The 25,475-nt window shown below is 35.6% G+C and overlaps 2 protein-coding genes across 4 annotated transcripts in view; both read right to left on the reverse strand.

The window, feature by feature from the left end:
- LOC134843608 (TBC1 domain family member 30-like) overlaps positions 1 to 25,475 on the reverse strand; it is a 551,730-nt gene that overhangs the window by 433,253 nt on the left and 93,002 nt on the right. The window lies entirely within an intron of this gene.
- LOC134843606 (glutamate receptor ionotropic, NMDA 1-like) overlaps positions 1 to 25,475 on the reverse strand; it is a 54,871-nt gene that overhangs the window by 1,019 nt on the left and 28,377 nt on the right. For all 3 annotated transcript variants that reach the window (XM_063859760.1, XM_063859761.1, XM_063859759.1), the window contains exons 9-16: positions 23,473 to 23,623; positions 22,635 to 22,753; positions 18,402 to 18,638; positions 17,086 to 17,223; positions 16,531 to 16,782; positions 15,966 to 16,123; positions 10,228 to 10,499; positions 3,758 to 3,903 (exon numbers count right to left, since the gene is read on the reverse strand). In XM_063859760.1, the coding sequence (XP_063715830.1) occupies positions 3,758 to 3,903; positions 10,228 to 10,499; positions 15,966 to 16,123; positions 16,531 to 16,782; positions 17,086 to 17,223; positions 18,402 to 18,638; positions 22,635 to 22,753; positions 23,473 to 23,623 (1,473 nt within the window). The remainder of the gene's footprint in view (positions 1 to 3,757; positions 3,904 to 10,227; positions 10,500 to 15,965; positions 16,124 to 16,530; positions 16,783 to 17,085; positions 17,224 to 18,401; positions 18,639 to 22,634; positions 22,754 to 23,472; positions 23,624 to 25,475) is intronic.

Consider the following 25,475-nt stretch of genomic DNA (forward strand, 5'->3'; position numbering starts at 1 on the left):
AGTCGATCAAACAATGTTATCTCTGATTCTTGCAAATGAGGGTTATCTTGTCAGCTCCTGCAAGAATGAGAATATCTTGGAAGAATTCTTGGAAGAATCTTGAAGCATTATTGCCAGATCTTGCAAAATAACCTACTATGAAGTTTTCACAAAAATATATTCTGAGCGCAAGAAAAACACCATGGAGATCCAATTTCACTACGGTCACAAAAAATTTGTAGTTTGAATTCGGATAAGAAATTAGGTTCACCAAGTTATAAAAAAAGTTTATTTATGCTCAGTTTTCAGCTTTCGTAATGTAAAAAGATTCAGTGGTTATAATTTATGCATTTGTTTAAGATTTCCAAAAACATTTTTGAAATTATATTGGAATAAATCATTTAGTTTGATAACTCTAGTGGTTAAAACTTAAATTATCGTTATTTGTGTCAAAGTTTTGATCAGTTGAGTTAATCAGATGGAGATATTTTGTATGTTTTGTTCATATAGATACGACATACATTAGGTTTATCGTATCAAGCGCTTAAAAGTTTCTTTTGGTGGTTTGTTTAAAAATTTAAATGTAACCACAACACAAACGCTTTAGGTTGTGTACGCCCGTAAATCTAATATAATATAATTTGATTACATCAAGGAAGTTTTTTGACCAATAAATTGAGACACAATTTATTGTCGATGTATTATTCGAACGCTTCGTAATACAGATGAATTCGCCGCGCTCAAATCTGTCAAACTTACACGTTCAGCATCATAGATGAAAGCTTAAAAGCGCATAATTTAGTCCGGTAGATTGACACTCTCATACCTCCATGAAAATTGAATACAGGCAACAGACAGCTGGAAAAGAGTCAATAAACGCAAGTAAACAAAATAAATGCTTTGTTTTTTAAAAAAATCAACGAAAAAAGTTAGATACCCTTAAGCCTTTTTGAATTTCAAGAACAACTAATGATTGACACTTTTTTTTACAAGATAAAGTGACAAGATCAAAACCATGTAGGAAAAAATTATTCCTTTTGATGATATTAATGACTTGTTTAAAGAGAACTGTTGACAAGCTTTCTTAATTCTCTCTATATACTTTCCATGCCTATTTAAACTTCAAAATAGCATGAAATTTTTTTTTTCGGTGACTTGCTAATGCTCAATTTAGTTCCAAAATGCTACAAGCCCACTTCCTGCAATTTGTGCACTTGAAGTGAACAACGCCTATGATCATCAGGGCGTGACTTGATATGATTTCATACATGAATCACCTGCAGGTTGTTTCATACTCGTGCCAAGATCCTGCCATGTAAAAGACAGGGCCTAATGATGTCGCAGTGGGTAATAATTAAGGTACAATTCATGTCTATTCTTCACTAAAGTTAAATTCATTTCTGACATCAGTTCTATTATAAAAAAAGCCAACAGACAGTTGCATAAGTGTTCATAAAGCTGAAAACAATTATTGATTTTTTTTGCATTTTCAATAAAACAGTCAGTTGACAGTTGGAAAAAAGAAATGAACGCAAGGAAACCGAAAGAAAAATGACTTGTTTTTTGAAACTTAAAATGCGAATTTTAAACAAGAAAATATATCCTCTTAAAGCTCTTTGAATTTCACGAATGTTTGAACCTTTTCTTGATAAAACTAACCCAATTTGAGAAAACTAGACCAATCGTTAAACTTTTAATTCCGCTGGGAAATCTGAACATTTAAAGCCACTTTCGAAACTAGAAGTCGATCACATTTTAAATGATTTTTACACAATTGCTGTTCGATAGTGGAGTTTGCGTGCCTTTTACACAGAAGCGAAGATGCGCTTCGCAACACAAGCGAGGAAAATGGAAAAAAGAGCTCTAAACACGCAAAACAAAGTGAAATAAGGCAAAAGATTCCTGAGATTAGGAGTATAACGTTCTCACATCTGCTTAACGATCGCTTGTAATTTTACTAACACTAGCCACCAATAAAGCAGCTACAGTTTCTATCAAATTGCCAATGGTATGAAGCAAAAATTCGACCCAAAAAGGATTAGACTTGTTGATTTGGAGTGCCACGTCCAGGCATCTGCGCCGCGATTCCTTGGAAGTAACCTAGTGGCTCAGCTAATGCTGGATTCGCCTGTTTTAATATTTCAATCACATTGTACTGATACGAAAATGCGTAAATTTTATAATTTAAAAAAATGGACTTTACGCAAAATCCTAGTGATTTCTCTGCTTCAGTAGGGAATTAGCCGCTTGTTTAAAAAATAAAACTACTACAATCTCTTTCAAGGAAATTCTTTCTCTCAAATTTGGCCGGGTAGTTTGCGAAAAAAGTGAAAAAGATTCCAAAAAATCATCAAAAATTCAAAATTTGACTTTTCCTAAATCCATTATTTTTTCTTTTTTAAAGCATGGGAATAACCTCTTATGCAGGGAAGATTTCCACGCCATAATTTTTAGACTGAGCCCTTATTATGAGATTTAGCTAGTACTTTTGAGAAAAAAAGATGAAACTTCTAAAAAAAATGGTAAGAATTTCATAAAATGGATTTTTTTCGAAGTCCATATCGGCTTTTCTACAAATAAGTAGGGTGTAACAGATTACGCAGGCAAAAAATTGGGACCATGAATCAACCTCAGTGGGTTAGTTTTCAAAAAAAATTTCCAAAAAAAAACAGTCAACATCTCAAAAATTGGACCTTTTCTAATGCCAATTTTTTTTTCAAATTGTAATGCATAGGCTCTTGCGTAAAGAAGAGTCGCATAATTTTTTGTTCGGTCAATCCCTTAATCTCAATTTTCGCAGGGTAGTTTTTGAGAATTAAAATGTCAAAAAATGGGTATGCTTGAGGCCATAACTTTTTTCTACCGAATTTAGGGAATAGCCGCTTGAGAAGGAAAGATCCCAATGAATTGTTTTTTTTATTGAAAATTTCAACTCAGATTTGTCCTTTTAATATTTGAGAAAATGAAAAAAAAAATCAAAACAAATAGGTCAAAAATCCCTCTACTCTAACTTTCGAAGGCCGTAGAACATGGGGTAAAATGAAACGAGACCAGCGAAATATACAGGCACATAAAAGAGCAGCCAATTTTTCCATCGGTACCCATTTCTTTGAAAATCACTACAGTAGTTTTTGAGAAAAATTGAAATTTCTGGGGAAAATGCAAAAATTTTCGTGAGCGTCGCAATAAACAACGAATCGCATACATTTTCTAAGTTGCTGCTTCATAATAAATGAAGCAGCAACAAATGCTGTTAAATCGTCTATGCTTAAATAAACTTCAAAATGATCAAATTATAATATACCAAAAGTGCTACCAAATGAGCACTTTTATTTGCGACTTAGGTTGGAGAAAAAATTATTTGTAATAAAACACTACGCTTCGCTTGCATAAAAAATGGAACTGAATTGAACTTAAAAAGAAATTAAAGTCAAACCGCGAAAAATCAAACTTCTGAGTGAACAAATGTTAGGACTTTTTGCAAAAAAAAACAAAAAAATCATCAAAACCCATATAAGAGTACTCACGACGTTCATTGACTCTAAAAACGAAATCCATGTTTGTTATTTACGGATTTTTTTTGTGCCAATTGCAGATTCGTAATTGGATAGCGTTTGTTTCAGCAAATAAAATTGAATTAAAATTGTCAGAAAATTTCGAGTTGAGCGCGACCAAATTCAAGGACTTTGCCTGGAAAAAAGGCATAAATGAGTGTCTTTACTTCATTCATTGACAATATATACATTTAAAAAGCCCGTTATAACAAAAAAAAACTCACTTTGACCACAGTCCTCCACCGGTCGAATGCAGCCCTGGCTACCACCTCCTCCCTCTCCTGTTTGCCATAGTGTCTCTTGTAGGCCATCTCGATGAAGATGAGCACCACACCGGCCACTATGCCCCCACCCACTAACATGAACACCCCTGTCAACAAAAAAGAAAATCACACTTCAGATCATCGGATAGAGTTATACTCAATTACAGTTCCATCAACAACACATTAAATAATACGTATTAACAAATTTTGCCTCCGCATTCAAACATTTTTATATCAAAGATAATCAAGAGCTCTTACATATTATTCGTGAAATTGCATATTTTTGAGCCAATGAATCTATTTGAACAATCAACATGACCAAATTTCAAACTATATGCCAATGCCTATTTAAATGAATTCAATATTCAACAAGGATAGCCGACTGCTGGGCCAGTATCACAGAACGTTCCGACCAAACTCACAAAAAGTGTCGGTTCTTCGTAGTCATCAAAAATAACTAGCGTGTAACGCACCTCCGGTGCTTCGAATTTTCAACAACTCATAGAAAACCGCATATTTCAAAAATAAGATCTACACCCTTTGAGTGTACCCTGACAGCACCCAATTACAGGGTTGGTAGTTTCAAATTTTGCAAAGTTTTTTTTATCAAGTTCGTTTAATTAATACTTTTGAAAAGATCATAAAAAACGTCATATCTCGGAAACTACAAGAATTGAGAAGTGAGATTTGGAAACAAGATTCGCAACCCCTGATACTACCCTGACAGCCCCCAACTACAGGGTTGCGATTTTCAAACTTTCAGAAAGTTTTAATTAAGTTTTCTATAAAATTTCGAAAATTGCCATATCTCGTAACCTAAACGGATTTGGTTATTCATATATAGAGGCCAAAATCGCAACACCCGGGGAAACACTGACAGCATCCCATTATTGGATTTCTAATTTCAAAATTGATGAAATAAACACTGGATTCAAACAGGTAAAATCGAAAAAACCGTTAACCATTGCAATATACGATATAGCTTGAACGTGAAACAATTCTTTAAACATGCAAAAATAACACGTTGAAAAAGCTTAAACATGGCGAGATAGTGAAACCCGCATTAAAATATATAATGGATTAATTAAAAAAAATTTCTTCTAAAATTTAGAAGAATTTTATTGCGCTTAATTAATCTTTTAAAATTTCAAATCGGTTTTTCTCAACAATGGGGCAGCTTTTTGAACAATTTTTAATGTCGTTCGAATCAAGGCTAAAAGGCCTCTAATATGATACATTACTCGACCCATTCCGATGGTTATTTATGGTACTTGATTTTGCGTGGAAAAGAAAACAACTAAATTGACTGTTTGGTAAAACTAACTGTTTTGAAAACGCTTAGTTAATCAAATTTGAGAAAAGTGAATCAATAGGTCAATTTTTTCATTACGCTTCTAAATTGACATACATTCATGAAAATAGAAGTCAATCAAGTTTTTCGTGATTTTTGCAATTTGCTGTTCGATAGTTGATTTTGCCTTCCATTTAACATATCCAACAGACAAATGAAAAAGAGACATTGAACGCAAGCAAACAAAAAATACTGGCTTGTAATTTTAGTCAGATGTCATCAATTGAATTGCCAAAATTGCCAATTATCGATCGATGGAGCACGACACAGTAAACGTTTTTCGCGACCTTTACAAGTTTGCTGTTCGATAGTTGAAATTGCCTTCTTTTTAGCAACAGAAATGCACTGAACTTAAAAAGAAATCACAAGTCAAACCGCAAGAAATCAAAATTGAGCGTGAACCAATTTTAAGACTTTTTCCTGAAAAACAGCACTACGTTCATTACTCTTAAACACTAGTCAAAAACACCACAAATAAAGCAGAGAACAGATGCTATGCAATTTCCAATGCTACAAAGAAATTCCCTAACAAATGAAAAAAAGAAGGTTCGTAATAATACATTAAGCTGCCGCAAGTGTAAACAAATGGTTATATTGAAATTCACTGATTGTATTGTTGTTTGAAACAAATAAGTTTTTTCGGTTCATTTGATGAAGTATTTGCCACTTAGTTTGTAAAAAAGAATAGTGTCAGTGTCGTGCTATTACACAACACAACTCTCGCAATTGTGATCAACCGACCTACGTTATTTCTAAACATATTGCCGGCATCCATATAAGTAGCACAAAATTCGGAACAAATTTTAACGCCAATATTCGTAATGTTTTTGTTCCGATCAATTTTGAGTGAGAAGAAACTAAGATGGCCTAGGGTGGTTGTGTTCCGCTCAATTTAAAGTTCCTCAAAAAAAGTTCGTAGGGACAAGTCACGTTTGTTCAAGTTTCTACGCATATTGGAAGCTCAGACTGAAAATACACTGCCTCCCGATCTTCAGAGATTCGACTCATAGCTGAACATACATTATTGTTATTTGTGATATTCCCATAGAAACCGGCTTCACTTCCGTCTGAAACTCAAATGTCATGTCAAGAAGTGGAAACACCCCTTCTTTGAAGAATTACCGAGCAGCAAACATGCGCTGCAGCTGTACGAATTAAATTTGACAGTTTAATTGAAGCAAAACCATTTGAAAAATTGGATCTAATTCAAATTTAGCTAACTGTAGTCAAATATCACCAGAAAGAACTCTAATTTTCGCCGCTTAGGCGTTAACCCCACCCCGATTCGGCACAGTGACTACTCAAAAGTTCCCTTCCCTTTGGCACCATTTAATGACATCAGTTTGCTGCCAACCAATCCTTCAAAAGGTCGACAAAACTTTGAGCCAGCTAATAATATACAAAAATATTTAAGTTTTGCTAAGTAATACATTGTCACAGGAAGGACACCAACCTAAGCTTAACAGCTCCTATCTTTACAGTGAAAAACATGTTCGAATTTTGCATGAAACAATTCGAAGGATTGGAAAGCGCAAAGCCAAAATTTGTATATAGAATGCATTTCAAAAACATTGCGAGATATACTCAGTTGAAAAAATTTCTTGAAGACAAGTTTTTACACAGACAAAGTTTCGTTTGGCAAACACTAGCGAAAACACGGCAAAAAGTAGCTCTAGAAAAAGCAATAAGAAAACATAGCCAACTGACAGTTGGAGAAGAGCAATGAACGCAAGAAAACTGAAAAAAAAATCTACTAGTTTTTTTTTAAATCTTCAACTTTTGAATTTCGAATAAAAAAAATAGATGGCCTTGAAGCTCTTTGAATTTGAAGAAAAATTTATGATGGACACTTCTTTGTTAAAGTTAACCCGATTTGAGAAAACTGGATCAATAGCTAAATCTTATATTCCGCTGGGAAATCTGATGATTAATTTCCATTTTCAAAATAAAGTTGATCACATTTTTCGTGACCCTTTACAATTTTGCTGTTCGATAGTGGAGTTTGCCTTCCTTTTAACTATAGAAATGCATTGAACTTAAAAAGAAATCACGTCAAACCGCGAAAAATCAAAATTGAGCGAGAAAAAATTCAACAATTTTTCCTGAACAAAAAAACATCAAGACCTAAATAAGAGTCTTCACTACGTTCATTCCTCTTAAAAATAGAAATAAACCTGGAGTTAGTAAAAAAATTGGCTAAATTCATCTGCGCCCTACTGAAATATAGAGATTTTGAGTTTCACGCACTAACCACTCATCCACGCACGCTTAACCATCAACAAACACTAGTCACGAATAAAGCAGCTACATATGCTAATAAATTGCCAATGCGATTCAACAAAAAGGGCACAAAATAAAAATAGACACAATTTTGCAAGTAATAATTCGGAATATAACAAACTGAAGGCATACACACTAACTTTACATGTAACAAATCGAAAAGTATAAAGCCACATTGTGCATAAACTATGCATTTCAAAAAAATGACATTTATTGCGTTAGAAAATTTCTGAAATCGAGTTTTCATTATAGTCATGTTGTTTAACACAAATAGCGTTTTTCGGTTCATTTGAAGAATAGAAACTGCAGCAACTGTGATAACTTATTAGTATTCGAATGTCAAAGCACATGCTATCAAAAAGCTGTAAAGGTGCCCCAAAATAGGTACCAATATTTGCGACTTAGGTTAGAAAAAAAAATCTTATTATTATACTGAGCTGACGCTAGAGCAATTATTGCACTCTTATTTGAAACAAATAGATTATTTCGGTTCATTTCATCAATTAAAATTGCAAAAACTGTGTTAAAATATTAGTAATCGAATGTCCAAGATCATAAAAAACGTCATATCTCGGAAACTACAAGAATTTGAGAAGTGAAATTTGGAAACAAGATTCGCAACCCCTGAGACTACCCTGACAGCCCCCAACTACAGGGTTGCGATTTTCGAACTTTCTGAAAGTTTTAATTAAGTTTTCTATAAAATTTCGAAAATTGCCATATCTCGTAACCTAAAAGGATTTGGTTATTCATAAATGGAGGCCAAAATCGCAACACCCGGGGAAACACTGACAGCATCCCATTATTGGATGGCTAATTTCAAAATTGATGAAATAAACACTGGATTCAAACAGGTAAAATCGAAAAAACCGTTAACCATTGCAATATACGATATAGCTTGAACGTGAAACAATTCTTTAAACATGCAAAAATAACACGTTGAAAAAGCTTAAACATGGCGAGATAGTGAAACCCGCATTAAAATATATAATGGATTAATTAAAAAAAAATTTCTAAAATTTAGAAGAACTTTATTGCGCTTAATTAATCTTTTAAAATTTCAAATCGGTTTTTCTCAACAATGGGGCAGCTTTTTGAACAATTTTTAATGTCGTTCGAATCAAGGCTAAAAGGCCTCTAATATGATACATTACTCGACCCATTCCGATGGTTATTTATGGTACTTGATTTTGCGTGGAAAAGAAAACAACTAAATTGACTGTTTGGTAAAACTAACTGTTTTGAAAACGCTTAGTTAATCAAATTTGAGAAAAGTGAATCAATAGGTCAATTTTTTCATTACGCTTCTAAATTGACATACATTCATGAAAATAGAAGTCAATCAAGTTTTTCGTGATTTTTGCAATTTGCTGTTCGATAGTTGATTTTGCCTTCCATTTAACATATCCAACAGACAAATGAAAAAGAGACATTGAACGCAAGCAAACAAAAAATACTGGCTTGTACTTTTAGTCAGATGTCATCAATTGAATTGCCAAAATTGCTAATTATCGATCGATGGAGCACGACACAGTAAACGTTTTTCGCGACCTTTACAAGTTTGCTGTTCGATAGTTGAAATTGCCTTCTTTTTAGCAACAGAAATGCACTGAACTTAAAAAGAAATCACAAGTCAAACCGCAAGAAATCAAAATTGAGCGTGAACCAATTTTAAGACTTTTTCCCGAAAAACAGCACTACGTTCATTACTCTTAAACACTAGTCAAAAATACCACAAATAAAGCAGAGAACAGATGCTATGCAATTTCCAATGCTACAAAGAAATTCCCTAACAAATGAAAAAAAGAAGGTTCGTAATAATACATTAAGCTGCCGCAAGTGTAAACAAATGGTTATATTGAAATTCACTGATTGTATTGTTGTTTGAAACAAATAAGTTTTTTCGGTTCATTTGATGAAGTATTTGCCACTTAGTTTGTAAAAAAGAATAGTGTCAGTGTCGTGCTATTACACAACACAACTCTCGCAATTGTGATCAACCGACCAACGTTATTTCTAAACATATTGCCGGCATCCATATAAGTAGCACAAAATTCGGAACAAATTTTAACGCCAATATTCGTAATGTTTTTGTTCCGATCAATTTTGAGTGAGAAGAAACTTAGATGGCCTAGGGTGGTTGTGTTCCGCTCAATTTAAAGTTCCTCAAAAAAAGTTCGTAGGGACAAGTCACGTTTTTTCAAGTTTTCACGCATATTGGAAGCTCAGATTGAAAATGCACTGCCTCCCGATCTTCAGAGATTCGACTCATAGCTGAACATACATTGTTATTTGTGATATTCCCATAGAAACCGGCTTCACTTCCGTCTGAAACTCAAATGTCATGTCAAGAAGTGGAAACACCCCTTCTTTGAAGAATTACCGAGCAGCAAACATGAGATGCAGCTGTGCGAATTAAAATTATGACAGTTTAATAGAAGCAAAACAATTTGAAAAACTGGACGTAATTTAAACTTAGCTAACTGTAGTGAAATATCACCAGAAGGAACTACAATTTTTGCAGCTTAGGCGTTAACCCCACTCTGATTCGGCACAGTGACTACCCAAAAGATCCCTTCCCTTTGGCACCATTTAACGATATCCATTTGCTGCCAACCAACCCTTCAAAAGGTCGACAAAACTTTGAGCCAGCTAATAATATACAAAAACATTTAAGTTTTGGTAAGTATTACATTGTCAGGAGGGACACCAACCTAAGCTCAACAGCTCCTATCTTTACAGTGAAAAACATGAACCCCTTTTAATCCTATCATCCACACTGCGCTCCTTCTGAACTGACCTGCCATATTTTCCAGCCCCAAAGTGGCCGGTTGGGAGTCGCTGTTGTCACAGGTCTTCAATTTCATCCACTTGTTGTCCAGAGTCTCCATGAATCCGTCCTCGTGGAACTGGAGGATCTCCAGGGATATCTGCTCCTTCCAGGCACTGTCTTTAGCCATGCCTATTCCATAGCCACTTCTGTGGAACATTTCGCCCACAGTCACCAGAGAACAGTCCCTGGAAGTCTCGTAGTCCAGAACTGCAGAGTCCCAAATGAACGCATCCAGGTCACTGAAACAGAGGACATTTTTGTATTAACAATCCCGTTTCTCTTTAACACCTTGAATTTAATTTAGAAACGACGTTTACATTGGCAGACTTTTATTTTCCCCATTTCATCAGTTTATTCAAAACAAGCAATAACTTTTTTTTCAAATTTAGCTTTTGTAGATTTTAATTTGTAGCTTTTAAAATGTAGATTCAAAATGTAGATTTTAATTTAGCTTAAGAGCTTTACACTAAGTCAGTGAAGGGTCAAAGAGGTGCAAGTGATTTTTTGAACCTTTTCAGTCTAAAATAAATTGGCACTCAAAAATTTGATGTGAACAAATAGATTTTTCCAAATCTTAATATAATAGTGATAACATTTTCAAATTATTTAACAAAAAGCTACCTATTTAGGTAGCTTTTTGTTAAATAATTTGAAAATGTTATCACTATTATATTAAGATTTGGAAAAATCTATTTGTTCACATCAAATTTTTGAGTGCCAATTTATTTTAGACTGAAAAGGTTCAAAAAATCACTTGCACCTCTTTGACCCTTCACTGACTTAGTGTAAAGCTCTTAAGCTAAATTAAAATCTACATTCAGAACCTGTAAATAATGAATGTTACATTTTAACCCTTTCCGAATTGAATCAAATAAGCATGTCAAGTGAAATTGAACAGTCAAAGACTAACCAGCTACCCCAACCGATAAGTAATAACACTTAATAAACACTCAGACTTAGAAGACCACGCCCCATAAGACAATAAAACCTATAAGAATTCCGTCGTTTCATTTTCTACTTCATTCCATAGAGAATTGTTCACTGTATGATGCTGGAACACTTAATGAAAACCTTTTTGGGGCAATAAAGTTTTATGAGATATGCCGGTGGCATGTCCACGGGCCGAAAGCTCAGATTGCCGAAACTATCAAGTCTGTCATGTTGCCAAAAATTAAGGAATTAAGTGACTAGGTTGGCTATATCCTTCCAAGTGTTGAATAATTGTCGCTCGTAATTTTTTTTATATCGAGTCCTTCACCAGCTGAGGCATGGCTGCTTGGAACCTTAATTAAGCCTTACTCTTGTTTAGATTAGACAGCAATTTTTTTAAAAAATTTAAAGATATTAAATGCCCGCATTACACACAGAGTCAAAGCTGCGCTTCGCAAACACCAGCGGAAAAAACGCCAAGAGCTATCATTGAAAGGGTCAAAAAGAAAATAAAATGAAAAAAAAAAAACTAATGAAAGACAACCGAGAAAACCGCAAAAAGGAGCTTCAAATTGCCCAAAAACAAAAATTTTGCATTTAATAATTTTGGAGGTAATTCAAATTTTTGAAGATCAGGCAATAAAAGACATTTTAAGGCGCATTCACCCCTGAAAATTAGTATATATTGACGATTTTAAACTTTGTGGGTCGGTTAGCCAAAAATGGATGTAATAAATGAGTACCAAAGAAATTCTTCGGGTGGCCAGCGTATTGAATCCCTGAGATTGAATGGGGGTAGTGTTTGTCCAAATTCTAAATACACTACTGAATAAGTCGATAATTTAATAATAACACAGAGCATAGCTGGGCTTCACAAAAACTAGCGAAAACACGACAAAAAAGCAGCTTTATAAAGTGAAATAAGAAAAAGTAGAAACACGCCTCGAATTAACAAAAGCTTTGCTACGTTTCGGACTCAAAGCTGTGACCTCGAGATTGAGAGTCTAACGCCCTGCCCTCTTGGGCACGAACGCTGAAATATCGGCAAACACTAGTCACAAATAAAACGGCTACATATGCTGATAAAAAGCCAAAGCGATGCAGGAAAAGTGGCACCAAATATAGAAAGACACAATTTTGCATGAAACAATTCGAAGGATTGGAAAGCGCAAAGCCAAAATTTGTATATAGAATGCATTTCAAAAACATTGCGAGATATAATCAGTTGAAACAATTTCTTGATATCAAGTTTTTACACAGACAAAGCTTCGCTTGGCAAACACTAGCGAAAACACGGCAAAAAGCAGCTCTAGAAAACGCAATAAGAAAACATAGCCAACAGACAGTTGGAGAAGAGCAATGAACGCAAGAAAACTGAAAAAAAAATCGACTTGGTTTTTTTAAAAATCTTCAACTTGTGAATTTCGAATAAAAAAATTTATGATGGACACTTCTTTGCTAAAATTAACCCAATTTGAGAAAACTGGATCAATAGCTAAAACTTATATTTCGCTGGGAAATCTGATAATTAATTTCGATTTTCAAAAAAAAAGTTGATCACATTTTTCGTGACCCTTTACAATTTTGCTGTTCGATAGTGGAGTTTGCCTTCCTTTTAACTATAGAAATGCATTGAACTTAAAAAGAAATCACGTCAGACCGCGAAAAATCAAAATTGAGCGTGAACAAATTCAAAACTTTTTCCTGAAAAAAAATCATCAAGACCTATATAAGAGTCTTCACTACGTTCATTCCTCCTAAAAATAGAAATAAACCTGGAGTTAGTAAAAAAAAATTGGCTAAATTCATCTGCGCCCTACTGAAATATAGAGATTTTGAGTTTCACGCACTAACCACTCATCCACGCACGCTTAACCATCAACAAACACTAGTCACGAATAAAGCAGCTACATATGCTAATAAATTGCCAATGCGATTCAACAAAAAGGGCACAAAATAAAAACAGACACAATTTTGCAAGTAATAATTCGGAATATAACAAACTGAAGGCATACACACTAACTTTACATGTAACAAATCGAAAAGTATAAAGCCACATTATGCATAAACTATGCATTTCAAAAAAATGACATTTATTGCGTTAGAAAATTTCTGAAATCGAGTTTTCATTATAGTCATGTTTTTTAACACAAATAGCTTTTTCGATTGTTTGATGAACAAAAACTGCATCAACTGTGCTAACTTATTAGTATTCGAATGTCAAAGCACATGCTATCAAACAGCTGTAAAGGTGCCCCAAAATAGGTACCAATTTGCGACTTAGTTTAGAAAGAAAATGCTTATTATTAAACTGAGCTGACGCTAGAGCAATTATTGCACTTATATTTGAAACAAATAGATTATTTCGGTTCATTTGATCAATTAAAATTGCATCAACTGTGTTAAATTATTAGTAATCGAATGTCCAAGCACATTCTATCAAAAAGCCGGAAAGGTGCCACCAAATTTGGCACCAACTTTGTTGAGACGCTTTTAAGTAACTTAAAAATTTTGTTTAGTCTTTCTCAAAAAGTCGAAAGAGAGTACCAATAGCAGGCCTTAAGCAAGTAGAGTCAGTTGATGTGCATAATAAAATCTCATGATAGTTATCAAAGTAAAGTAATAAAAACCAGGAAACAATAATTTCAACCTGTAAGGATGAGGCGCTTAGAGCTAAAACAACGTTTAAAACTCAGTAAAACTAGGCATCCATTTCTACACAAAGAGGAAGCTGCGCTTCGCAAACACTTGCAGGAACACGACCAAAAAGCAGCTTTATCAAGTGAAATAAGAAAAAGTAGAAATTGGCCTCGAATTAGCAAAAATTTGGCTACGTGTCGGATTCGAATCTGCTACCTGGCAAATTTGAGTCTCACGCACTAACCCTCAGCCAAGGATTTTAAGAATCCCCAAAAACTAGCCACCAATAACGCAGCTACATATGCTAATAAATTGGCAATTTGATGCAGCAAAAGTAGCATCGAGTTGACACAAATTTGCGTGTAATAAATTGGAAAGCACAAAGCATATTATGTATCAATTACGCATTTCAAAAAAATTGCTAGATACATTGAGTTGAAAAATGTCTGAAATCGAGCTTTTTATCATTGTACTGCTGTTTGAAACAAATAATTTTTTTCTGTTCATTTGATGAATAAAAAATGCATCAACTGGGTTTACTTTTTACTAATCAATTGTCAAAGCACATATGACATTATACTGCTACCGCAGCCTACAGATTCAAACGTGACACCAAAACTAGTACTTTTATTTGCAACTTAAATTGGAAAAAAAACACTTTGCTTCGCAAGCGTAAGAAAAAAAGAAAGTTCTAATATAGAAAGTTCTAAAAAAAGAAATTACCAATATAATACACCTTGCTTCGCAAGTGTAAAGAGTGAATTAGTCTAACGTCAGGTCTTAACTCAAGTAGACATTGTAGTAAAATATCAAAAAACCGTGAATATCGAAGCAATCATTTAATGTGGTTTCCTTTACGTAGTTACTGTTTTTCCAGTTTTTGCATCAGTTTAAACCCGTTCATACGAGCTGTTAGTCTATGAATTCTGCAATTTTGTCTTCGCTCTGTTAACAAAATGCAGTCATCTTATTAAGTTAATTCTTTTTTCACCAAAAATAATTGAATTTGATAAGTAAAAATCGAGTTCTATCTGAAAAACTGTTTCTTTGGACAAGCGTTAGTGCATAACTTTTCTTTAGGAAAACTTTTTTGAGAGATAAAATGGATCTAAAAACACGTTTTGATTGTTAATTAAAACATGACTATGTCCTGATGCAATCGGAAGCGTAACTTGCACATTCTTTCAAAATACAGGTCGCTTCGGACGTTCCGTCCTGGCAACATAGTTTCAACTAATCAAGCTCTAACGTTGGAATGTGCATGGTGAATTGAACTTCTGCATCTCTTGGACATAGTCATCTTTCCTGAAAATTCATGAACAAAGCCAACACACAGTTGGAAAAGAATCAATGAACGCAACAAAACAGAACAAAATATTAAAGTGTTTATTAAAAAACTTGCAACTTTAGAATTTCAAAGCAAAAAATAAGATGATCTTAAAGCTCTTTGAATTTCCACTTTCGAAAATAGAAGTCGATCAAGTCTTTGGTGGCATTTACACTTTTGCTGTTCGATAGCGGAGTTTGCCTTCCTTTTAACAACAGAAATGCACAGAAATTAAAAAGAAATCAAAAAACAAACCGCGAAAATAAATTTGAGCCTGAACAAACTTTAATTTTCTTGAAAAAAAAAATCATCGCCTATATAAGAGTCTGGACTATGTTCATCGACTCATGAAAAGCAACCCGCGATAGCCAAAAAAATTTCGTTTCGCTCAGATTATCTATTTGTCCAGACTCCTAGTGGGCACTGTTTGTGCCATTGTCCTGTCCTTTCCATCAGGAGCTTTCATATTCGAATAAGCTAGTATGTGTTGATTTGTTTTTCATGTTCTCTCCTCGCCACATCTAAAATCGTGGAAAACACCTAGCCTACTACAAAACTCGTTCCAGCTTAAAAAAGCTGAGTTTTTCAACAACAAAAAAAAATCAAAAATATCAAAAAAAATATCAAAATTCGATATTTTTTTAACAAAAAAATGTCAAAATTTTTTGAAATGTTTAAAAGTCGGATCAATTTGTACTACTTGTAAATCGACCGACTTGCCTTAATTGTTACAAGACTACATTTGACTTGCGTTTAAACATGAAAATGATGTGTGGCTGAGCAATCGAGACAAATGAGTGAGACTGACCCCTTTCGGACGTCCTCTATGGCCTGCTGGGCGGAGTTGCGGCTGAATCTGAGCATGAATCTGTACATGTTGCTCATCTCCACCTTGCGCTTGAAGTAGGCCTGCACTGCACTGTCCTTCACAGTCCCGTACTTGTACGCCTCGCTCGGATTCCGCATCTACACCACACAACATTAACCAAAGATGTCCATTGAAATAAATTTAAATTTTTCATTTAATTTTCAATTTTTATCTTCTTAAATGGACATCACTGACATCAACATCGTTGATAGAAAATATTCTTGAGATAACAACAACGCATCTAGACGAAGTTGAATGATCTAAAACTGACCACATACGGTGTAAATGTAACGAAATTAATTGTCTAGTGCTTCATTAACGTTTCGTAAAAAACTGGACTATTTGAAACTTGATGCTAAGAGCTCGAAGACTTTTTAAAATTACTCATGCCGACCATTCTAGATCAGTTCCAGTGGTCATTTGTCTTACTTTTACTTCAATTGTTAACTAGGTATGACTTCAAAATTATGCTACTTGAACTTGAAAGTATCTTTTTTTAACCCACCCTGGCGTCGTTAATTCCGGCTATCTCGGCCTCTGGTCTATCGAGCACAAGAAACGCAGCTAGATTAGCAGTGTAGGATGCCACTATGATCATGGCAAAACCAGCCCACACCACCCCCAGTACTCGGGCACTGAAGCTGCGAGGGGTTCCCTCTCCGATGCCACTGTTCAGCAGGACTCCCCAGGCGAACCACATGGCAGAAGAGAGGTTCAGGGCATCCTCCTCCTCAATGGATCCCTCGCCATGGTTCACCTACACCACACCATGTTATACTATCATGTTATACCACAACAACATTTTATGCCATCACATCATACCATTTAAACCTTGGATCAAGCAAAAGATCCTTAATACTGTTGTGGTGGCACCCTCTCCTTTAACAGGTCGTGAATTTTGATCTTTTTCATTATGAAATCATAAAAACACAAAGAACGTTTCTTTAATTCCTGCCCACGCTAGCCTTTATCACAGTTGAGTTGTTCTTGATCAAGCATGCTTTATGTGCTACATGAAGCACTGCATTGATAGGGTATTGTTGTTTAAGATGTGTGTGACCTTGAATCGGCCGAAGGGGCTGAATCGGTCGAGGAGGTAGAGAATGAGGGCCACCACGTGCACTGAGAGGGCAATGAGGACCCACAGTTGGTACTGGAAGGGCTGGATGAACGAGGCCAGACTGCTGTTCGGCTGTTTCTACACACAACAAATGGACAAAGTAAAGAAAATGAACTGAAATCAAAGAGAAATCTTAAAGTCAAGCCACGAATAAAAAATTTGAATGTAAACAAATTTCAAGACTTTTCCTGGGAAAAAATCATCAAGGTCTCTATATAAGTGACAATCACTTTCTTTTACACTTAATCAGTGCTTGCAAGCTAACTTAACTAACATGAATACGTTCGAAAAAAGTTATGCTGTTTACTAACTTACCCATGTTAGTTACGAAAATTATATGCGACACGCATTCGACTGCTCCCCGTTCTCAACGCTTGGTTAATTAGATCTCATAGCATCCTAAACATTTACCCCGTTTGGTGTTTCCTTGTCACAAAACCCAACGATTGCCGAGCGAACAAAAAACCCTATCTGAAAATGTATTTAGCTTTAACATATGCTTAGAATAGAAAGGAGCAGGCGCAGAGAAAGAACGCATCTCAAAATTCCGGTAGTTGGCTCACAAAATTAAGACAAATAAGAATAGCTCAGGAAACTAAATCAGGCATTTTTTAAGCCTGCTTGTGAATATTTAAGACACTCATAGTCATAGTATTTTCCCTAAGCTGAAAAGCAAAGCAAAGCTAGTACAACGACATAAAAGGTCGAAGCTAGAAGTTGTTAACTAACTTGTTTGTAAGTAGTTGAAAATAAAAGAACTTTGGATAAATAAAGTCTTCTTCTAATAGGACGGGTGTAAAATAATTCTTTGCTCTTCTCACAAAGGAAAAAACAGCAATATGACACACCATTATTTAAAACTTCACTTAAGCTGCTATAATTCTTTAATTCGTAATTGATATTATTAAAAATCTAGACTTTAAAATTAATGTTTTGAACACGGGTCATGATTTCACCAAATTATCCAAATTATACTAACCACTGAAGACTTGAAAACAGTAATGTTATAAATTAATAAATTGGAAATATACCAGAAAGGCTTCCAAGAACATCAATGACAATGAGAAACTACCATCATTCACAACGTCTCAAACTTTATAGACAAGTTCAACTCACAGGAGGGGAGAATGTCAAATATTTTTCCTATCTCTCAAAATAAAAAACAACAATTGGCTCAGCTAAAGTTTTTTTGATATTTTTTATCATCAGAAAGCTGCCATAACCAATTCATATTCTCCTGACCAGACTAGACTAACCTTCTTCACTACAATGGACAGACCCTGATGTTTGAATGGATTTGAGAAGTCAATCACTTGGGCCCGTTCATTGTCTATGGTCAATGCTGCCACTATCAAGTCCGCTTCTCCATTCAAGATCTCCCCTATGGTCCCGTCCCACACCTCCTTCTCCAAAAGACCCCCCGGACCCCCACTGCCAGGGGGACTCTCTGCCGTGGGGTTGATGAGGATGCTACTGCTGTCTGGGATCGCCTTCTGAAACCACAAAACTTCAGTTGCACTTGGAAGCCAAAATCATCCGAGTACTAGAAAGTGTAAAATTTGCGTTTGCAGATTTACGCTGCAAAGATAACAAAAAGATGATTTTCTTTGTGTTCATTTTAGGTACACAAAAATCATAACAAAGCCAACTGACAGTTGGAAAAGAGTAATGAACACAAGTAAACAAAAAAATCACTTTGTTGAAAACGTCTCAACTTTTCAATTTCAAAGAAAAAAAAAACAGATGCCCTTTAAGCTCATTTAATTTCTAGAACAATTTATGATAGGCGCTTTTTTGATTACATGAACCCAACTTGAGAACCAAAGTACAAACACTTTCAAAAAAGACTTGAAATTACTTTAAAAAAATGTAGTGTACGTTCAAAAACCAGGAAGCCGAAAAAATGATCGGTTCAAAGTTCGATAGTTTCATACAGGGGCGGATTTCGGGAGGGGGACGCCCCCCCCCCCCTCAGGGATTTGACCCCCTGCCTACCCAAAGGGTCCCCTCTTTGTACTATTTTGAGATATCCATATTTGGCTGACGAGCCCAAAAGTTTTTCTTAAAGCGCCACTGTATACTAATTTTGATGGGTGAGCGCGCGCCAAAAAAACTTTTGACCTGTATTTTCAAGCGCTTTTTATGACCTGTATTTTCAAAATTTTGCCTGCGGCGCAGAAATTTTGGCAAAACCAGAAAAAAAGGTCGACAAAATTTTGAAAATCCAAACACCCCCACCCCCCCCCCCCCCCCCCCCCCGAGCTCGAAAAAGGTTAAAAATCCGCACCCCCGCCCTCGAGAAAATCCTAGATCTGCCCCTGGTTTTCTATATAAACTGATCGAATCATTTCATTCACAATTCGAGACAAAATATTACAAGACTGCTTGTAGCAGGGCGAAGCCCTGAATGTGCAGACTACCTTTCGAAGTCACGGGCCAAAGTTTCGTTTGCCAAAAAAACGATAAAATAATGGGGAAAAATTTTGAACTTTGATTTACTATACTAATTTTTTCTCCATCCTCCTCACGCTAAGTCAATTAAAAAGTGACATGGCTTTGAGTCTGGTAAGGAATTAACAAGAGCAAGTTGCTTGACTCGATTCAATTTGGAACGAAATAATCTCCGCTTACTATTCAATAGAACCATTTACATACCCCATGTTTTTTTAAAATTATCTCAAGTAAGAGATCTTTTTAAAAATGGGCTAAGAACATCAGTACTTTTCAGATGGCATATAAAGACTCTTCGTGGCTAGTTAAAAAGACAAAAGGGGTCGCCAGAAAAAAATACCGCGAACAAAAATTTCGTCACTTTATTCGAAAGTCGAAACAGTCGGTGGAATAATCGAATGCTCTCAATAGAGCATTTTTTTTTCGAAAATTCATAATAAACCACTCCATCCTAACATCCTCGAGGTGTCAATATTAAATCATATTTTAAAGCACAATTTAAGAATAAATTGACCCGTCGACTAATATAAAAGCAATTCGGCGTATACTATAATAGCTGCTTCCCATGAAATACAATAATATTTTCGTTTCAACCAAAAATAGTGAGAAATCCAAAAGCTTTTATTGATATCAATCAAACTCTCTCAAAAAATCTATAAAAATCCTCAGATACATATCCTTGCCCCTCCGTTATCTGTGACAACAATAAGAGTTGCCTGTTGCAGTAAAGATGCACATGATATTCCGATCGAATATTTAGGTTTATGTTTACGAAAATCAAAGAACAATCAAAATTATATATTTTTTTCAACGTTAAATTTCTACTATTGAACTGAGATAATCATAAACTTCAAAAAAGCGAAATAATAAATCCATTTTTGCCGATATAGTCTACGCTAGTAGCTTAGCAATCCAATGTGCTTGCTTTTTATAGCGTAGGACCTCAAATAATCATAACGGACACTACAACTGTACAACAATCACAAGAAAATGGCATTTGAGTCAGCCTTGATAAAAACGTATAAACTACGATATTTCGGGATACGGCTAGTAAAAAAAATATATTTTCATGCGATGATCTCATTTTTAATAATCTTGAAACAACGATTTTGAGGAATGCACTACATTGATACGTTTTGCTTTTCATCGTAGGCTCATGTGAACAACTACCCTCCAACCCAACCAAGTGATCAATCACAGACCCTAAACTTGAATAGAAAGTTTAAGCAGCGAAGCTAACATACAAACGCCGAACTTTGATTGGTTGGAAACGAAAACTTTTAACAAAGTGAACAACCCTTAAATCAAATCGAAGAGAAGACTGTTCACTTCATCCAAGATCAGAAAAACAAAAACAAAACGCTCAAAGCTCATAAAAAGCCAACAGAAAGGAAGTAAGCAGACAAAAATACTGTTTTTTTTTTCTTGAAAAATCTCAACTTTGGAATTTCGAACATTGGATCTTAAAACTGCCCCAATTTGAGAAAGCTGGACCAACAGGTACAATTTTTTTTAGGCTGGGAAATCTGAAAATTAAATTCAACTATCGAAATTACAAGCTGATCACGTTTTTCATTACCTTTACACTATTGCTGTCCGATAGCGGAAATTGCCCCTACCTTTTACAAAATGCAAATGAACTGAACTCAAATAGAAATCAAAATTCAAACCGCGAAAAATCAAATTTGAGCGTGAACAAATTTTCGGGCCTTTTCCTAAAAACGCAAAGAAATCATAAAGACCTATATAAGAGTACTCACTACGTTCTTCGATTCTTAAAACGAAATAATGTTTATAAATTTTGAGCTTGAACAAATTTGAAGACTTTTCCTGAAAAAAAAATTCGAAAAACAAAATCATCGCTACTTATATACGAGTCTTCATTGCGTTCATTAATTGTTCATAACAAACCTAGCCGATCGAAGATTGGAAAACAGTAATGAACGCAAGTAAACATTAAAACCACTGACTTTCTTAAAAAAATCTCAACTTTCGTTTTTCAAAGAAAAAAATAGATGCTCTATCAGCTCTTTGAATTTTAAGAACAATTTATGATTGGCGCTTTTTTGATTACATGAACCCAACTTGAGAACCAAAGTACGACCACTTTCAAAAAAGACTTGAAATTACTTTTAAAAAATGCAGTGTATGTTCAAAAACCAGGAAGCCGAAAAAATGATCGGTTCAAAGTTCGATGGTTTCATACAGGGGCGGATTTCGGGAGGGGGACGCTCCCCTTTCAGGGATTCGACCCCCTGCCGACCAAAAGGGTCTCCCTTTGAACTATTTTGAGATATCCATATCAATAGGTAAAGTTTTTAGTCCGCGAGAAATCTTGAAATTAAATTCGAAACTAGAAATCGTTCACGTTTTTTGCACCATTTGCACGTTCGTATTTGAAGAGTGCTAATTATGTCACTTTCAGCAGATAAAATTCAATTGAACTCAAAATGTGCATATATACCTAAGTGCAATCATAAATGCATCAATATGTATGAAAGCACATCTGTAGTTATTAGAGACATTAGACGTTTCCGGAAAAAAAATCAGCAGAACCTATAAAAGAGTCTTCACTACGTTTATTACTCTTAATCAATCGGCAGAAAGTACTTTGAAAGATGAAGCGAAAGAATAGAGCTTATGCATGCCCGAAGAGACCACTTGAAAGATACGACGCCCTTTCTCGCTTGACATGTTCACAAACTGCGGCTAAAAGACAGATTAGCCCAACTAATTACCAGTTAGTAGCTTATACAAGGTTAAAAAATTAGAGAAACAAAAGAACTATCTTCAACTTTAAACAATTAAATTTATAATTAGATAAAACTCATTCACCAATACCAATTTTTCGGATCAGCTTATAAAGTTAGCATTAAGGAGAGAAATTAGTCACAAATTGGCTTAAAAAGGACAGCCCGTTTATGGCGTCCACTCATTCAAGCAATTTTCCGACTAATTAATTGCTTCAGCACGTAAACTATTATTAACTTAATTATTACTTTTCCGAGAATAATAGGATGGAATAACAATAAACTTACAGATGCTCTGGCACCGAACTTTCCATCCGCCACCAGATGCAACTCGTATGATATCTTGAGCTGTGCAGCCAACTTGACCAGCAGGTCTATGCAGTAGCCATAGCAGCACCATTGTTCAGCTAGAATAAAAACCAGTAATTTGGTCAAATTGTAAAAAAAAACTAGCATTAAACAAAAAAAATTCTTGAAAAACAGTACTGACACCACGGAAATATTTAGGAATCTCTCGAGGGGGGACATGGGTTAATAAAAAGATAACAAGTTTCGAAAACTGATGATCCGATTACAATGAAAACCTTTTGACTAAATTTTCTATGCCGCTGGAAATTTTCTGGAAAAACAAACAGGGCAAAAGAGACATCTCTAAGAACTTTATAGAATGATTTGACCAAATTTCAAATTTTTTCTTTCCGGCGCGCGCTTTACTCTAAAGTTTGGTGTATGTAGGCGCCAAAGTCGCCTTTAGAAAGCTAATGGGTCGTCTATCAAAAATTGATGTCTAAAAGTAGTGACAAAGGTTGGACCCTTTGGTTGGTCAGGGGGTCGAATCCCTGAGACGGAGGGAAGGGGGGGGGGGGGGTCAACGCCATATCTTCCATCGTCAAATCCACTACTAACTGACATAATAATCAGTCTCAGTAGCAAAATCTGCGGGTGGCTCGCTGTTCAGAAGTTTTAGTCATACAACCTAATGGATTTTATTTGGATTACAACTTCCAGATTAATTAATTTCACAGCAACAAGTTCAGAACTTTAAGGGTAAAATTCTCTACTTACTTAGCCGAGTGGAGCACTTACTAATCTATCCACTGTTAACTTTCTAGGCCGTACTACTAACTTTGATTTCTGTCCGCAAAAGGGGGTAGTATGCATGGCACTGCATTAGCATCTGAAGGTATGTCTGGCTGACTGCGTAGGATGTTGTGACAGGTGCCATCTGGGAAGGCTCTCATCTTGTTCACAAACGGCTCTGTTATTGCAGTCACTATCTGAACAAGACAACACTTAAAATTTAAAACAATTTTGTTTTCAACTAGAAACTCATAACCAAAGATTAAGTTAAGTGTATATTTACACTTGGGATCATTAACTCCAGAATATAAAGCAAGAGCCAACATACAAGCTTTTGGATCCTTCCGGCTAGTTCAAACATCTGTTGAAATTTTCTGCTAATGTTATCATCCCTGTCAACTGCATTAAACTCCAAGAAACAATTTTGGGATAGCTAACTTTTTCGAGCCAGAATCAAACTTGCTGGTCTCAAATCATACTTTCTCTTGGCCTTTATGCTCGATGTCTAACAGGAAAGATCCGGGGTAGTCAGAACTTGACGCAGAAAAGCTCTTTTCGAGACGATCTTCTAAATTTACCACATTCAAACTCAGTGTTGAAGTCAGAGACTCCACAGATCTTGCTGGTTCGGAACATAATGTAATAAATTCTATTAATTTTCTTTAAATTAAACAGTCAGAGGCGTAACCCGAAGATTAGTTATCGAAGCTTAACTTCGCTATGACTTACTTGCAAGAGTTCACCTAACAAATTTCGTCGCATGTTAGAATTTCGAAACGGCATCCATGTGATTGCTAGCAAGCTTCACTTCAACTTGCACCACAATGCCGTTTCTTGAAAATTACCGAGTTAAATGTCACATGAGCAAACGCACTGAAAATCAGTTGTTGAAGTCTAAGTCCACAAAGAAAACACCAGTTCGCAAAAGTTTTTACACGTCAAACATCAAAAACTGTTATTTATGTTAAACTCACCAAACTGCATCAAACTCTTATACTGATCAGCGAACCGGACAATAGCCAGATATTCTCTTTTATCGAATATGCTTTTATCGAAACATTTCAGCTTTGATGTTGTTTGAAAAATCGCCACACGTTTGTTTCGGCAGAGGGCCTTAATGCGTATTTTTAACTGTCTACTAATGAAACAGAACGGCCCCAAGTATTTTTGCTCGACTGGTTCGGAAACTGGAACGGAACATTTTTTAAGTCAATTGAGCATACTGCTGTTGATTCAAAATGACACTGGGCATATATGCAATCAGAAGAACTATGGTCACTGAAGGCTTACAAAACGGACTACAATAACACACCCCCCCCCCCCCCCCAAAGCAGTTTAGGGGAGGGGTGTGGTGCGTCGTTGTTTAGTCTTAAACATGACGTCATCAGTGTGCTAGCTATTTCGTGCTAAACTCCATTATCGGTCAAGGTCGTTACCGACCTGCCAATCCACTTGAACCTTAACAGCATGCGCTCTATTCACTCTCTGTCAACTTATGAAAGATTTAAGTTGTATTTACTTCTATTGTCATGACATTATTTAAATACTAATCTATCTATATTATCTATATGATAACATAACAAGGAGAATTAATTCTTGTTTTAAAACTGTCTTTCGACGTTTCACATGGCGCAGCCAGCAGTTTCGACCTCCGAGGATCGAACTGACCTGTTGGGCGTATCCGTATTTTGGCATAAACCAACTGCGGACCCACCACATAGCTGGGACTCGTGGATAGGTCAATTCAACTTGGCAATTACTCTAAGAGAGAGATGCGATCCACGAGAGTTATTAAAACCGCCGGGTGTCGTACACGACGATCCTGCTCCAAAGCCAGAAGTTGTAGGGGCGGATGAAGATGCTGCAGCAATCGCAAGTCGTATTGCACGTAATGACGCAGCAGTCCGGAAAGTCACAGAAATGAATGAAGAGCGCCGGGCGAAAGGTCCCCGAGTTGCACCAGGAGTGTATTATTTCGAGGTTGAACAACGTGTTAAATCTCGCTTATTTTTCTCGCTCGGCTCAGAAGGGAGGAAAAGATTCCTCCAA

This window comes from Symsagittifera roscoffensis, chromosome 4 (genome assembly GCF_963678635.1).
Source record: "Symsagittifera roscoffensis chromosome 4, txSymRosc1.1, whole genome shotgun sequence".
In the NCBI taxonomy this organism is placed as follows: domain Eukaryota; kingdom Metazoa; phylum Xenacoelomorpha; order Acoela; family Convolutidae; genus Symsagittifera; species Symsagittifera roscoffensis.